Source organism: Coffea arabica, chromosome 10e (genome assembly GCF_036785885.1).
Source record: "Coffea arabica cultivar ET-39 chromosome 10e, Coffea Arabica ET-39 HiFi, whole genome shotgun sequence".
In the NCBI taxonomy this organism is placed as follows: Eukaryota; Viridiplantae; Streptophyta; class Magnoliopsida; order Gentianales; family Rubiaceae; genus Coffea; species Coffea arabica.
In genome coordinates this window covers 17,752,826-17,767,744 of record NC_092328.1, presented here as the reverse complement: position 1 = coordinate 17,767,744, position 14,919 = coordinate 17,752,826, and the positions used below count along the sequence as shown (strand labels likewise).

General features: G+C 34.6%; 1 protein-coding gene and 1 long non-coding RNA gene across 2 annotated transcripts; one reads left to right on the top strand and one right to left on the bottom strand.

The window, feature by feature from the left end:
- Window positions 1-865: 865 nt before the first annotated feature.
- On the bottom strand, window positions 866-2,632 carry LOC140014968 (uncharacterized). The gene is made up of 2 exons (XR_011821717.1): window positions 2,465-2,632; window positions 866-1,077 (listed from the first exon to the last, which is right to left on the bottom strand). It is a non-coding gene; the product is annotated as an uncharacterized lncRNA (long non-coding RNA).
- An 836-nt stretch (window positions 2,633-3,468) lies between these two features.
- On the top strand, window positions 3,469-4,299 carry LOC140015143 (uncharacterized). Its single transcript, XM_072067040.1, has one exon. It carries the CDS (start codon window positions 3,520-3,522, stop codon window positions 4,297-4,299), a length of 780 nt encoding a protein of 259 aa, XP_071923141.1. The 5' UTR covers window positions 3,469-3,519.
- Window positions 4,300-14,919: the final 10,620 nt, after the last annotated feature.

The window sequence follows — 14,919 nt, the reverse complement described above, 5'->3', positions numbered from 1 at the left end:
CATTCAGTTACAATACTAGTGATTTCCCATCCACAATAGAGAGTAGTAAAGTTCTATACAAAAATATGAGCACGATTCCCATCTAGAACAAAACATGAGCACGATAGGCCTTGTAGTCTTCAATTCAAAAACCATCTTCACAGCAATGACTGGCTTCTTCTTCTTGGGAATCGTGTTAGAACCTACACGTTACCAAAATTGAAGCAATGAGCACTGGTGTTAAAACTGGAACTACACTTCTAGATAGGCACCATATTATAAAAACTAATGTCACTCTAATTTGAAATTATAGCAATCTAAGTAAATTGATTAACACAAAAATAAAGTGAAATTATAGCAAATAAGACATTGAATGTATATTCTGTGAAATATAGAATAACAATACAAACACAATAAATATCTGCATGTTCACAAATATATATGCAATAACAATAACAATAACAACAATGAAATCCCAAAATCATTGAGAGCCTAGATGATCGTGAACCACACAGTATATCAAGAAAAAAAAGAACACACACACACACATACAATCACAGGTGCCTCTTTTTCCTTAGCACAAAAAAACAAATTCTGATACAGAAAAATTTAGATGAGTTCGACAAAGAAAAAAGTGGAATACATCCCAACGTTCAAACACATTTGCTTTAAAAACACTAAAGTTTTGGTTGCAACATCCAGCACCTCAATGGCTGTAATTAAACATGAACAAGATTTCAAGCACCTAAATCAGCCTCAAGCAACTCAATTGCATTAAACAGGAATCAGATTTGGTGGAATCAGATTTGGTGGAACCAGATTTCAAGTGCCATCAAGCAACTAAATTGACATCAAGCAACCCAATTGTATTAAAAATGAATCTCTATTTTGTAGAACCAGAATTCAAGTGCCTCAATTGTAATAACTATGAAGAGCAAACAATTTATTTATACCACAAAAGAAATTAGACATCCAGGCAAATGATGAAATACATTCCTAAGCACAATATGCCAAAGTAAAGACCATATTCATACCTCTTGAACCAGCAATAAACAAAGCAGACTGAACAAAGAAAATCATGTGCCCAGGATACAATCCCTGCGACACAACAGATACATTTAATTATGTAATGAGGTGATATTCAGATTATTTATTATCTAAAAAAAGGGGGAAAATGAAAGGTCATATGGCTAGTGGACATGTTGCGTCTCAAGGGAAGGGAGAAGTATTATCACCAAAATTGGGGTAACAAAGATGCATGTGCTTTCAGATGGCAATAATACAAAGGATAATGCAATTAGGAAGAAAATGACCTGGGGACTATTATCAAAGAATATAAGCATCAAACACAGGTCATCATAACAGCCCGAGATCAGAGCATCAAAGATATAAATGAATGTGGAAACACATATTAAATACAAATATAAATTGAAAACATGCCTTCTTCTCTTTATTGCATTTGACAAAGTTTCCATGATGTTAAACATGGTGATAATCAGGAAGCCAAGAACACAACCAAGACTTTATCCCATTCAATCTCACCCTTGTACATCAGCCCTTTACTTCTATTCTACCCTTTTTTGGTCATGCTCTTCCATAAGCAGCAAGACCACATATTAATTAAATTACTAACATTCCACTGTGGTTTTAGTCCATCTTTTCCTCCAGCCTGCAATTGTCGTCCTATAACTCTTTCCAACATTGCAACTTTTGATTATATGGAAACATCCGGATTTCCATATCAATTTGTTAAGTTATCTTCCAAAGATAACAACTATATTCTTTTCTTATATCACAATAAAATCAGTAAATAGGACCAAATGGATGGCACCAAAATGTGCTCCATGCAGCTCAAGAAACAACAACATATTGCATCGACCAATATTCCTGATTCAGGAAAGCCAAGTATATAGCCAAATCATAGAAGATGGCCAACACAAGCAATCAAGTTTTATTTGCCAGTACCCTACAGAATCATGTTGTTGAAATTGTTAGCATGCATAGGTTATCAAAACTAATTAGACCATGCAAGAAAAATAAGCTGCCCTTGTTCGATTCAGCTTTTCTGAAGCTGATTAGAAAAGGTGATCATCCAAAAGGTGAACTCCAAAAATTTGGAATTACGTTTCACTTTTAAAATTTCTCCAACCTAAAAAGCTGTTTTCAAAACTAACTAGAAGACTGCTCCTCATAAATAGCCTTTCTGCATAAAATCGATTCTGTTACTCAGATGCTTTTAGCTTAAAAGAAACTATAATTAGCTGATTTTAAGAAACCAAGAAGAGAACCTGTATTTAGCTAATTAATATATATTTTACAATAAGGACCCATGCACCTGTTAGGAACATAAATGTTTAACTTCCATGAATACAACTACTACCAATTCCGATAGTGATATATGATCAGAAATATAATACTAAACTAATGAAACCATGTCTTCTCAAAAGAAAGGAAATGAAAGAAAAAAACTATAGCTCATACTTACATGCCATACAGCACTGACAGTTTGCGTAGCCAGCAACTGAAAGAAACCAGCTTTCTTACCATCCTGGACAAGCCGCTCATATACATCTAAAAAACAAAATGGAGATCAGGCACCAATGTTGCTTCTAGCTTTGCTTCCAAATTTGTGTAATACAAGATGGAAAGCATGACATGCATGATAATGTGAGCTTATACATAGAGGAATTAGCTTACGAGATGGATATCAAGCTCATAAATTTGGTTCTTGCAGCAGCGAGCAAACGAGTAGTTCCTTAATACTTGTGACCTCTCCAGAGGTCTAATTACCATGGCCTTGAAAAGTTATGTTCACTTAAAATGTTGTTGCATTTAACTCTAGTAAGGAGGAAAATTAAGGCATTATATTCTTATCATTGATGAAGTTCCTTGACTCTCATAGATGGTATTGAAGCCGATAACATGAGGAACAAGAACAGTAATCTGCTCTCAAGCGAAGCAGATAGCTCAAATATCCAACTCAATTGCAGATGATAAGAGTGCATTTCTAAAATGTATCATTCAATCTCAACTAACCACATGATTCTTCATGACTAAAATTTAAGATATATCTACAATTTCAGCTCCAAACCCTTAGATAAAATAACTTTGTATATTAAGCATGTCTTCTTAAGTATCATAACCATGTAATTTATTAGATAAGTGCTACAAACTCCTTTCTCGATCTGGTTAAGTTAATAAAGTTCCAGATATAGTTATAAAGCCCTCCCTTTGATTTGCGCACTTCAAACCCCTTGCCAGCCTCCCAAAACCCCACGCCTCCTAAAATGCCCATGTAGATATATCATATGTCATATATGTCAAATGTGGGTCAACAGTAAGCCATAAGCTAGCTTTACTTCCACAACATAATACACAAGGTCTAGAAGAAAATTTAACTCACAATGCCCTAACACTGTTCATACTCCAGATCGCAAGTGTTTCGGATGCGATTTGGCCAAGAGTATTACCTTTCCCACTGCTAATTCACCAGTTTGCATTCTTCTTGAGCAAAAGAGCAGCAGGACCAATCAACAAACCATGTCTTACTTCCGAAAAGATCACAGCGATGACGTCGAGGACTTTGATGAGTACGATCCCACCCCATACAGTGGTGGATACGACATTTCTCTAACTTACGGCCGCCCACTTCCTCCCTCCGAGGAAACCTGCTACTGCAGCTCCTCATCAACCTCCGAGTCCTTCGATTACGACCGCCCCCAGTACTCCTCCTATGCTGAGCCCTCCGCCTACGGTGACCAGGCCCTCGAAAATGAGTACAAAAGTTATGTTCGCCCCAAGCCCCGCCCCGGCCGCCCTGGTCCCCCTCCACCTTCCTACGGGGCCCCATCTGGGGATGTTGGGGGCTATGGGCATGACAACCCTCAGCCCAACTACGCCTTCCAGCCTGGCGTGAACCGTCCCGGAGCTGGTGGCTATGGTGGAGAGAGCGAGTACGGAGGCGGCGGTTTCGGATCTGAGGGATACGGTCGCACGAAGCCACCTAGTTCTGAATATGGATCTGGGTACCAGAGGCCCGGCTCCGAATACGAGAGGCCTACCTCGGAGTACGGATCCGGGTACGGCCGGAAACCGGAGTATGAGAGGCCTAGCTCGGAATATGGATCTGGTGGATACCAGAGACCAAGTTCCGAATATGGATCCGGTGGATACCAGAGGCCAACTTCCGAATATGGATCCGGTGGTTATGAGAGGCCAACTTCCGAGGAGGGGGTCGGAGAAAAGTCTGAGCTGAAGTCGCGGAACGAGAAGGGAGCTTGGAAGTGTTCTGACTTCGCTTCTTCGGCGAGCTTGACCTGAAGATTGGCACTCGTCAATGGTGCTTTAGAGGAGCATTTTGCGGAAGCAGAAGGTGTTTGAGGTCCAGAGTTTTTCGGTGTTCACCATAGGAAGGAAAGACTGAGAATGAAATTTGTCTAAGTGTTGGAAGAGAGAAGCGGCGAGACTTTTGTTTGTCTGTGAACAATCAAAAACGACGTCATTTTGTAAAGATTTCAGCCACCCGCCTCGCGCCTCTTTCAGATTTCAGACTGGCGCTCTTATTTTTTTTGGCATCTAAGCACGTCTTTGAGATTCCAGGATTCGCGCCTTTAGCTTCACACATCTTTTTTTTTTTTTCCCTGGTCAAATTTTTTTTTTTCAGGTTTCTTTTTTCATACTTAATCTCTTTTTTTTTCCTTAATCTCATCTATAAATATCAAATAAATTATTTGATATTGGTTTCTTTTTTGTGCATGTATATCTATGTGTGCTTGTTTGTGTCTATATACATCTTTTTGGGTTTGGACAACTCAATATACAAATTATTTAAGAAATTACCTTACAATAAAACTTACACAATAAAACATGTTTAAAAAATTTAACATGCATAGAATTGCTTATATACAGTATAACACTTCTTACTCATGCTTATCCTACTCTTTGTCTATTACTTAGTTTTTATAATAAATTAAAAGAAACATGTAATCAAATATTCTGTTAAATGTGTTACAACTCTCAATCTTATTGCACGACAAATATTTTACTGAATAATTTTAATTTCGTATATACCCATTCCATATGAAAATAATTATTACTTATGATGTATTACACGTTATACTAATCTTTCACAGTGCTAACATTAGACTACAAATTATATTCAATTACACATTTTCAAATTATTTCAGTTATTGATTTTTGGGGGTTGTTATAAGTAATAATAAACAATTCATGAAAAAAATTTTGTGCTCAGACATGTCTATTATGTCAACTTAGCAAAAATTACAAATATCTAAAACTAGTTTGTTATTATATCATTTGCATTTTGCTAATACGTAATGAATAGGGGCTAAATTATAAAATTAGGGTGTCATATCTTCTGTGCTTTTGCTCATATAAAAGAATTGGGGGCTAAATAATAAAATTAGGGTGCCATAGTAGAATTAGTGAAATTTGATGAAAATACTATAGAATTGCTTATATACAGTATAGCACTTCTTACTCATGCTTATCCTACTCTTTGTCTATTACTTAGTTTTTATAATAAATTAAAAGAAACATGTAATCAAATATTCTGTCAAATGTATTACAACTCTCAATCTTATTGCACGACAGATATTTTACTGAATAATTTTAATTTCGTATATACCCATTCCATATGAAAATAATTATTACTTATGATGTATTACACGTTATACTAATCTTTCACAGTGCTAACATTAGACTACAAATTATATTCAATTACACATTTTCAAATTATTTCAGTTATTGATTTTTGGGGGTTGTTATAAGTAATAATAAACAATTCATGAAAAAATTTTTATGCTCAGACATGTCTATTATGTCAACTTAGCAAAAATTACAAATATATAAAACTAGTTTGTTATTATATCATTTGCATTTTGCTAATACGTAATGAATAGGGGCTAAATTATAAAATTAGGGTGTCATATCTTCTGTGCTTTTGCTCATATAAAAGAATTGGGGGCTAAATAATAAAATTAGGGTGCCATAGTAGAATTAGTGAAATTTGATGAAAATACTATAGAATTGCTTATATACAGTATAGCACTTCTTACTCATGCTTATCCTACTCTTTGTCTATTACTTAGTTTTTATAATAAATTAAAAGAAACATGTAATCAAATATTCTGTTAAATGTGTTACAACTCTCAATCTTATTGCACGACAGATATTTTACTGAATAATTTTAATTTCGTATATACCCATTCCATATGAAAATAATTATTACTTATGATGTATTACACGTTATACTAATCTTTCACAGTGCTAACATTAGACTACAAATTATATTCAATTACACATTTTCAAATTATTTCAGTTATTGATTTTTGGGGGTTGTTATAAGTAATAATAAACAATTCATGAAAAAAATTTTATGCTCAGACATGTCTATTATGTCAACTTAGCAAAAATTACAAATATCTAAAAATAGTTTGTTATTATATCATTTGCATTTTGTTAATACATAATGAATAGGGGCTAAATTATAAAATTAGGGTGTCATATCTTCGGTGCTTTTGCTAATATAAAAGAATTGGGGGCTAAAAAATAAAATTAGGGTGTCATAGTACAATTAGTGAAAGTTGATGAAAACACTGTAGTATACAGTGATGCAAAAAGTTGTCACAAAATTGGAACCGGGTAGACTTTCAATGACAAGAAGTTATGTTGTCACTGTAGAGAGAGCGTTTGTGACGACTTTACTTGAGTTGTCATAAAATCATTTCCCGCGGCATCAAATGAGATGCGCGCCAACTATTTCGTGACGAGTTGAGAATGACAACTTCCAATGTTGTCACTGATTATGCTTGTGATGTACTCATCTGTGATGACACCTAATGTCGTCACTGAATTAGGTTATCTGTGACAAGATTTTTGTTGTCACATAAATTTTTGTCACTGAAAAATATATTTCTTGTAGTGAATCTTGAAGTGCGGCTACCTTATTTTCTTGAATTGGCAAGTTAGAAATTCAAAAAAAAAAGAAAGAAAGAAGGAAAAAAAAGGCAGCCTTGCCTTGAATGGTTTCCAAATCTTGATTGAAATCTTTTTTGATATCTTGATTGATTTCCAAATCTTTGATTGGTTTCCAACTCTTGATTGATATCTTGATTGATTGCCAAATCTTGATTGATTTCCAAATATTGGTTGACTTCCAAATTCTAGCCAAGTACAATTGCGTGAAGATATTCTTGACAAATTGAGCATGTGCAATGGTTCGTGTTCATAATCAAGTTGAGTTGGCGACATGGTTCTTGGATTGCATTTATAACGACATTCTCCGAGTTACTCATTTGTAAGCAAGCACTCGATTTGAGGATAAATCGTCTTTCAAGAGGAGGGGAATGATGAGAACATGAAGATTTGGATTCCCTTCAAATTCAAGGAAATTCAATTGATGGTTGATGGTGCAATCGGGTTCAAGAATCATTGAAGATTTGTCATGCTTATTTCTTGTTATTTATTTAAATAAGTTTCCAGCAACACTTGTTAGTTAGTCTTGAGTTATTAAGGGAAATAAAGGCTAAGGTCATGTTGACCATAGTTAAGCCAATTGAGTCAGTTTGTTTCCTATTCTAATTGAATTAGAGTTTTAGGAAAGTAGTTAATTGCTTCCAAATTTATTTAGGAAGTTGTGTCAAGTCAAATAAAGAAGCTTGTATTGTTTCCAATTTAGATTAGGGTTTTGAGTCTTGTAAGGCTATAAATAGCCAACTTTATTTTAACTATTGAGCAGATGATATTGAAGATGAATTAATAAAAAGAGAGTTGTATCCTTTTATGGAGCTCCTTGATGGAACTTGAGTTTCTTCTTGAACAGTATCAAGTATTTAGCTTGGATACTTGTGGTGTTCAAGGCAAGATGATCACATCATCCTGTTCTTTCAAGCCAATAACCAATCCACTAGGTTTCTAGAGACGGGTTCTCTTTAGGTCTAGCAAGGCAGTTATTGTTCCATAACCAATAACCAATCCACTAGGTTTCTAGAGACGGGTTCTCTTTAGGTCTAGCAATGTAGTTATTGTTCCATAACCTGGTCAAGATAGATCCTTCCGCTGCCTGATCGACTTGGTTCTTCAAGACAGGTTTTTGTTGGGTCAAGTTCGCATCATCTGGTATCAGAGCTTCGACTCTTGATTCAGGTTAATATCCTTTTCTTTTCTTTTTTTTTTCTATTTATTTTTCTACCAAAACCCTAGCCACCATTTAATTTAAAAGAAACAAAATAATAAATTTTGATTCTTGTTTTCTTGATTTTATCACTTGAGTCTAACCTATCCTGTGATTGATTGAGGTTGTAATTTTTTGGTGTGATTACGTTCTTGAAAACAGGTTTTTCAAGGGTTTAACTCCCATTAAATTTCTTCCAAGTGAAGTCGTAACCTTGTGTTCAGTCGTCAAAAGCAAAAAATATATATATATATTCGGAACTGTTCACGGCGGTACTATTCATAGGCACTGTTCATGACTGTAGCAGTACCGTTCATCCGAATTTTTTTTTTTTTTTTTACCTTGTGTTTTTTTCTTGTAATTGGTTTGGTAATTTCTTGAAGTTCTTGGATTGCATAGTGGTTTCTTGAAAAAAAAAATCTTGATACTTTGAAAACCCTAAAAATCATTCTCTTGAATCTTGAAGTGCGGCTACCTTATTTTCTTGAATTGGCAAGTTCGAAATTCAAAAAAAAAAAGAAAGAAGGAAAAAAAAGTCAGCCTTGCCTTGAATGGTTTCCAAATCTTGATTGAAATCTTGATTGATTTCCAAATCTTGATTGATATCTTGATTGATTTCCAAATCTTTGATTGGTTTCCAACTCTTGATTGATATCTTGATTGATTGCCAAATCTTGATTGATTTCCAAATATTGGTTGACTTCCAAATTCTAGCCAAGTACAATTGGGTGAAGATATTCTTGACAAATTGAGCATGTGCAATGGTTCGTGTTCATAATCAAGTTGAGTTGGCGACATGGTTCTTGGATTGCATTTATAACGACATTCTCCGAGTTACTCATTTGTAAGCAAGCACTCGATTTGAGGATAAATCGTCTTTCAAGAGGAGGGAAATGATGAGAACATGAAGATTTGGATTCCCTTCAAATTCAAGGAAATTCAATTGATGGTTGATAGTGCAATCGGGTTCAAGAATCATTGAAGATTTGTCATGCTTATTTCTTGTTATTTAATTAAATAAGTTTCCAGCAACACTTGTTAGTTAGTCTTGAGTTATTAAGGGAAATAAAGGCTAAGGTCATGTTGACCATAGTTAAGCCAATTGAGTCAGTTTGTTTCCTATTCTAATTGAATTAGAGTTTTAAGAAATTAGTTAATTGCTTCCAAATTTATTTAGGAAGTTGTGTCAAGTCAAATAAAGAAGCTTGTATTGTTTCCAATTTAGATTAGGGTTTTGAGTCTTGTAAGGCTATAAATAGCCAACTTTATTTTAACTATTGAGCAGATGATATTGAAGATGAATTAATAAAAAGAGTGTTGTCTCCTTTTATGGAGCTCCTTGATGGAACTTGAGTTTCTTCTTGAACAGTATCAAGTATTTAGCTTGGATACTTGTGGTGTTCAAGGCAAGATGATCACATCATCCTGTTCTTTCAAGCCAATAACCAATCCACTAGGTTTCTAGAGACGGGTTCTCTTTAGGTCTAGTAAGGTAGTTATTGTTCCATAACCAATAACCAATCCACTAGGTTTCTAGAGACGGGTTCTCTTTAGGTCTAGCAATGTAGTTATTGTTCCATAACCTGGTCAAGATAGATCCTTCCGCTGCCTGATCGACTTGGTTCTTCAAGACAGGTTTTTGTTGGGTCAAGTTCTAATCTTCTGGTATCAGAGCTTCGACTCTTGATTCAGGTTAATATCCTTTTCTTTTCTTTTTTTTTCTATTTATTTTTCTACCAAAACCCTAGCCACCATTTGATTTAAAAGAAACAAAAAAATAAATTTTGATTCTTGTTTTCTTGATTTTATCACTTGAGTCTAACCTATCCTGTGATTGATCGAGGTTGGAATTTTTTGGTGTGATTACGTTCTTGAAAACAGGTTTTTCAAGGGTTTAACTCCCATTAAATTTCTTCCAAGTGAAGTCGTAACCTTGTGTTCAGTCGTCAAAAGCAAAAAATATATATATATTCGGAATTGTTCACGGCGGTACTATTCATAGGCACTGTTCATGACTGTAGCAGTACCGTTCATCAGAAATTTTTTTTATTTTTTTTACCTTGTGTTTGTTTCTTGTAATTGGTTTGGTAATTTCTTGAAGTTCTTGGATTGCATAGTGGTTTCTTGAAAAAAAAAATCTTGATACTTTGAAAACCCTAAAAATCATTCTCTTGAATCTTGAAGTGCGGCTACCTTATTTTCTTGAATCGGCAAGTTAGAAATTCAAAAAAAAAGAAAGAAAGAAGGAAAAAAAAGGCAGCCTTGCCTTGAATGGTTTCCAAATCTTGTTTGAAATCTTGATTGATTTCCAAATCTTGATTGATATCTTGATTGATTTCCAAAACCTTGATTGGTTTCCAACTCTTGATTGATATCTTGATTGATTGCCAAATCTTGATTGATTTCCAAATATTGGTTGACTTCCAAATTCTAGCCAAGTACAATTGGGTGAAGATATTCTTGACAAATTGAGCATGTGCAATGGTTCGTGTTCATAATCAAGTTGAGTTGGCGACATGGTTCTTGGATTGCATTTATAACGACATTCTCCGAGTTACTCATTTGTAAGCAAGCACTCGATTTGAGGATAAATCGTCTTTCAAGAGGAGGGAAATGATGAGAACATGAAGATTTGGATTCCCTTCAAATTCAAGGAAATTCAATTGATGGTTGATGGTGCAATCGGGTTCAAGAATCATTGAAGATTTGTCATGCTTATTTCTTGTTATTTAATTAAATAAGTTTCCAGCAACACTTGTTAGTTAGTCTTGAGTTATTAAGGGAAATAAAGGCTAAGGTCATGTTGACCGTAGTTAAGCCAATTGAGTCAGTTTGTTTCCTATTCTAATTGAATTAGAGTTTTAAGAAAGTAGTTAATTGCTTCCAAATTTATTTAGGAAGTTGTGTCAAGTCAAATAAAGAAGCTTGTATTGTTTCCAATTTAGATTAGGGTTTTGAGTCTTGTAAGGCTATAAATAGCCAACTTTATTTTAACTATTGAGCAGATGATATTGAAGATGAATTAATAAAAAGAGTGTTGTCTCCTTTTATGGAGCTCCTTGATGGAACTTGAGTTTCTTCTTGAACAGTATCAAGTATTTAGCTTGGATACTTGTGGTGTTCAAGGCAAGATGATCACATCATCCTGTTCTTTCAAGCCAATAACCAATCCACTAGGTTTCTAGAGACGGGTTCTCTTTAGGTCTAGCAAGGTAGTTATTGTTCCATAACCAATAACCAATCCACTAGGTTTCTAGAGACGGGTTCTCTTTAGGTCTAGCAATGTAGTTATTGTTCCATAACCTGGTCAAGATAGATCCTTCCGCTGCCTGATCGACTTGGTTCTTCAAGACAGGTTTTTGTTGGGTCAAGTTCTAATCTTCTGGTATCAGAGCTTCGACTCTTGATTCAGGTTAATATCCTTTTCTTTTCTTTTTTTTTCTATTTATTTTTCTACCAAAACTCTAGCCACCATTTGATTTAAAAGAAACAAAAAAATAAATTTTGATTCTTGTTTTCTTGATTTTATCACTTGAGTCTAACCTATCCTGTGATTGATCGAGGTTGGAATTTTTTGGTGTGATTACGTTCTTGAAAACAGGTTTTTCAAAGGTTTAACTCCCATTAAATTTCTTCCAAGTGAAGTCGTAACCTTGTGTTCAGTCGTCAAAAGCAAAAAATATATATATATTCGGAACTGTTCACGGCGGTACTATTCATAGGCACTGTTCATGACTGTAGCAGTACCGTTCATCCGAATTTTTTTTTTTTTTTTATCTTGTGTTTGTTTCTTGTAATTGGTTTGGTAATTTCTTGAAGTTCTTGGAATGCATACTGGTTTCTTGAAAAAAAAATTCTTGATACTTTGAAAACCCTAAAAATCATTCTCTTGAATCTTGAAGTGCGGCTACCTTATTTTCTTGAATTGGCAAGTTCGAAATTCAAAAAAAAAAAGAAAGAAGGAAAAAAAAGTCAGCCTTGCCTTGAATGGTTTCCAAATCTTGATTGAAATCTTGATTGATTTCCAAATCTTGATTGATATCTTGATTGATTTCCAAATCTTTGATTGGTTTCCAACTCTTGATTGATATCTTGATTGATTGCCAAATCTTGATTGATTTCCAAATATTGGTTGACTTCCAAATTCTAGCCAAGTACAATTGGGTGAAGATATTCTTGACAAATTGAGCATGTGCAATGGTTCGTGTTCATAATCAAGTTGAGTTGGCGACATGGTTCTTGGATTGCATTTATAACGACATTCTCCGAGTTACTCATTTGTAAGCAAGCACTCGATTTGAGGATAAATCGTCTTTCAAGAGGAGGGAAATGATGAGAACATGAAGATTTGGATTCCCTTCAAATTCAAGGAAATTCAATTGATGGTTGATGGTGCAATCGGGTTCAAGAATCATTGAAGATTTGTCATGCTTATTTCTTGTTATTTAATTAAATAAGTTTCCAGCAACACTTGTTAGTTAGTCTTGAGTTATTAAGGGAAATAAAGGCTAAGGTCATGTTGACCATAGTTAAGCCAATTGAGTCAGTTTGTTTCCTATTCTAATTGAATTAGAGTTTTAAGAAAGTAGTTAATTGCTTCCAAATTTATTTAGGAAGTTGTGTCAAGTCAAATAAAGAAGCTTGTATTGTTTCCAATTTAGATTAGGGTTTTGAGTCTTGTAAGGCTATAAATAGCCAACTTTATTTTAACTATTGAGCAGATGATATTGAAGATGAATTAATAAAAAGAGTGTTGTCTCCTTTTATGGAGCTCCTTGATGGAACTTGAGTTTCTTCTTGAACAGTATCAAGTATTTAGCTTGGATACTTGTGGTGTTCAAGGCAAGATGATCACATCATCCTGTTCTTTCAAGCCAATAACCAATCCACTAGGTTTCTAGAGACGGGTTCTCTTTAGGTCTAGCAAGGTAGTTATTGTTCCATAACCAATAACCAATCCACTAGGTTTCTAGAGACGGGTTCTCTTTAGGTCTAGCAATGTAGTTATTGTTCCATAACCTGGTCAAGATAGATCCTTCCGCTGCCTGATCGACTTGGTTCTTCAAGACAGGTTTTTGTTGGGTCAAGTTCTAATCTTCTGGTATCAGAGCTTCGACTCTTGATTCAGGTTAATATCCTTTTCTTTTCTTTTTTTTTCTATTTATTTTTCTACCAAAACCCTAGCCACCATTTGATTTAAAAGAAACAAAAAAATAAATTTTGATTCTTGTTTTCTTGATTTTATCACTTGAGTCTAACCTATCCTGTGATTGATCGAGGTTGGAATTTTTTGGTGTGATTACGTTCTTGAAAACAGGTTTTTCAAGGGTTTAACTCCCATTAAATTTCTTCCAAGTGAAGTCGTAACCTTGTGTTCAGTCGTCAAAAGCAAAAAATATATATATATTCGGAATTGTTCACGGCGGTACTATTCATAGGCACTGTTCATGACTGTAGCAGTACCGTTCATCAGAAATTTTTTTAATTTTTTTTACCTTGTGTTTGTTTCTTGTAATTGGTTTGGTAATTTCTTGAAGTTCTTGGATTGCATAGTGGTTTCTTGAAAAAAAAAATCTTGATACTTTGAAAACCCTAAAAATCATTCTCTTGAATCTTGAAGTGCGGCTACCTTATTTTCTTGAATCGGCAAGTTAGAAATTCAAAAAAAAAGAAAGAAAGAAGGAAAAAAAAGGCAGCCTTGCCTTGAATGGTTTCCAAATCTTGTTTGAAATCTTGATTGATTTCCAAATCTTGATTGATATCTTGATTGATTTCCAAATCCTTGATTGGTTTCCAACTCTTGATTGATATCTTGATTGATTGCCAAATCTTGATTGATTTCCAAATATTGGTTGACTTCCAAATTCTAGCCAAGTACAATTGGGTGAAGATATTCTTGACAAATTGAGCATGTGCAATGGTTCGTGTTCATAATCAAGTTGAGTTGGCGACATGGTTCTTGGATTGCATTTATAATGTGAGAGCCCGTATTTCACAATTATTTTCTTAGGGTTTAGTTCCCTTTAATTGCATGTTTTCTGCATTTTCTGGTTTAGAAATATTTTCTTAGTGGATTTTATGAGCAATTATAGTTTTAAGATGATTTTTCTAGCATTGGAGAATTTTTAGAAAATTAAGAGTAAATAGTGGACGTGGGACCCACTAGTGCGAAAAGTTCGGAAAAATTCGGCCAATAAGGTTAAGTTTCGGATACTGTTTAAAATTTATCGGGTGTTAAGTGATAAGTAGAGTGTGTGAAGTGATTGATGTGAGAGAGAAAAGAAAGATAGGAAGGCATTTAATGAGATGCCACATGTCACTTTCTCATTGGTTATGACTTAAGAAACACTATTCACCTTTTGACAAATTTTTGACTTTTGACCCAACTAGTAAATATCTTCAAAAAATTCACTAAAATTCCCTCATTTTCTCTCCACCATAGCCGGCCCTCTCAAGCTCCAAGGAAGACAAAACTCTTCAACATTCAAGCTTCTAACAAGTCCAAATCCACCAAATCAAGTGCTTAAGTTAGTTCTACTCCATAAAAACTTTGCTCCTTGTGATAGTAAGTGTGTTGGTGAACTTTGTTTGAAGGATTAAGGTGTTCAACATCCTCCTCTCTCTTGTTTCTTGGTAAGTGAAGCTTGACACACCCTACTACACCTAATGATGCTTATGTTGTGCTTACTAGTGATAAGAGTGCTGAAATTTCTGGTTTTTATCTTGGTTGGAATTGGTTTGGTGAA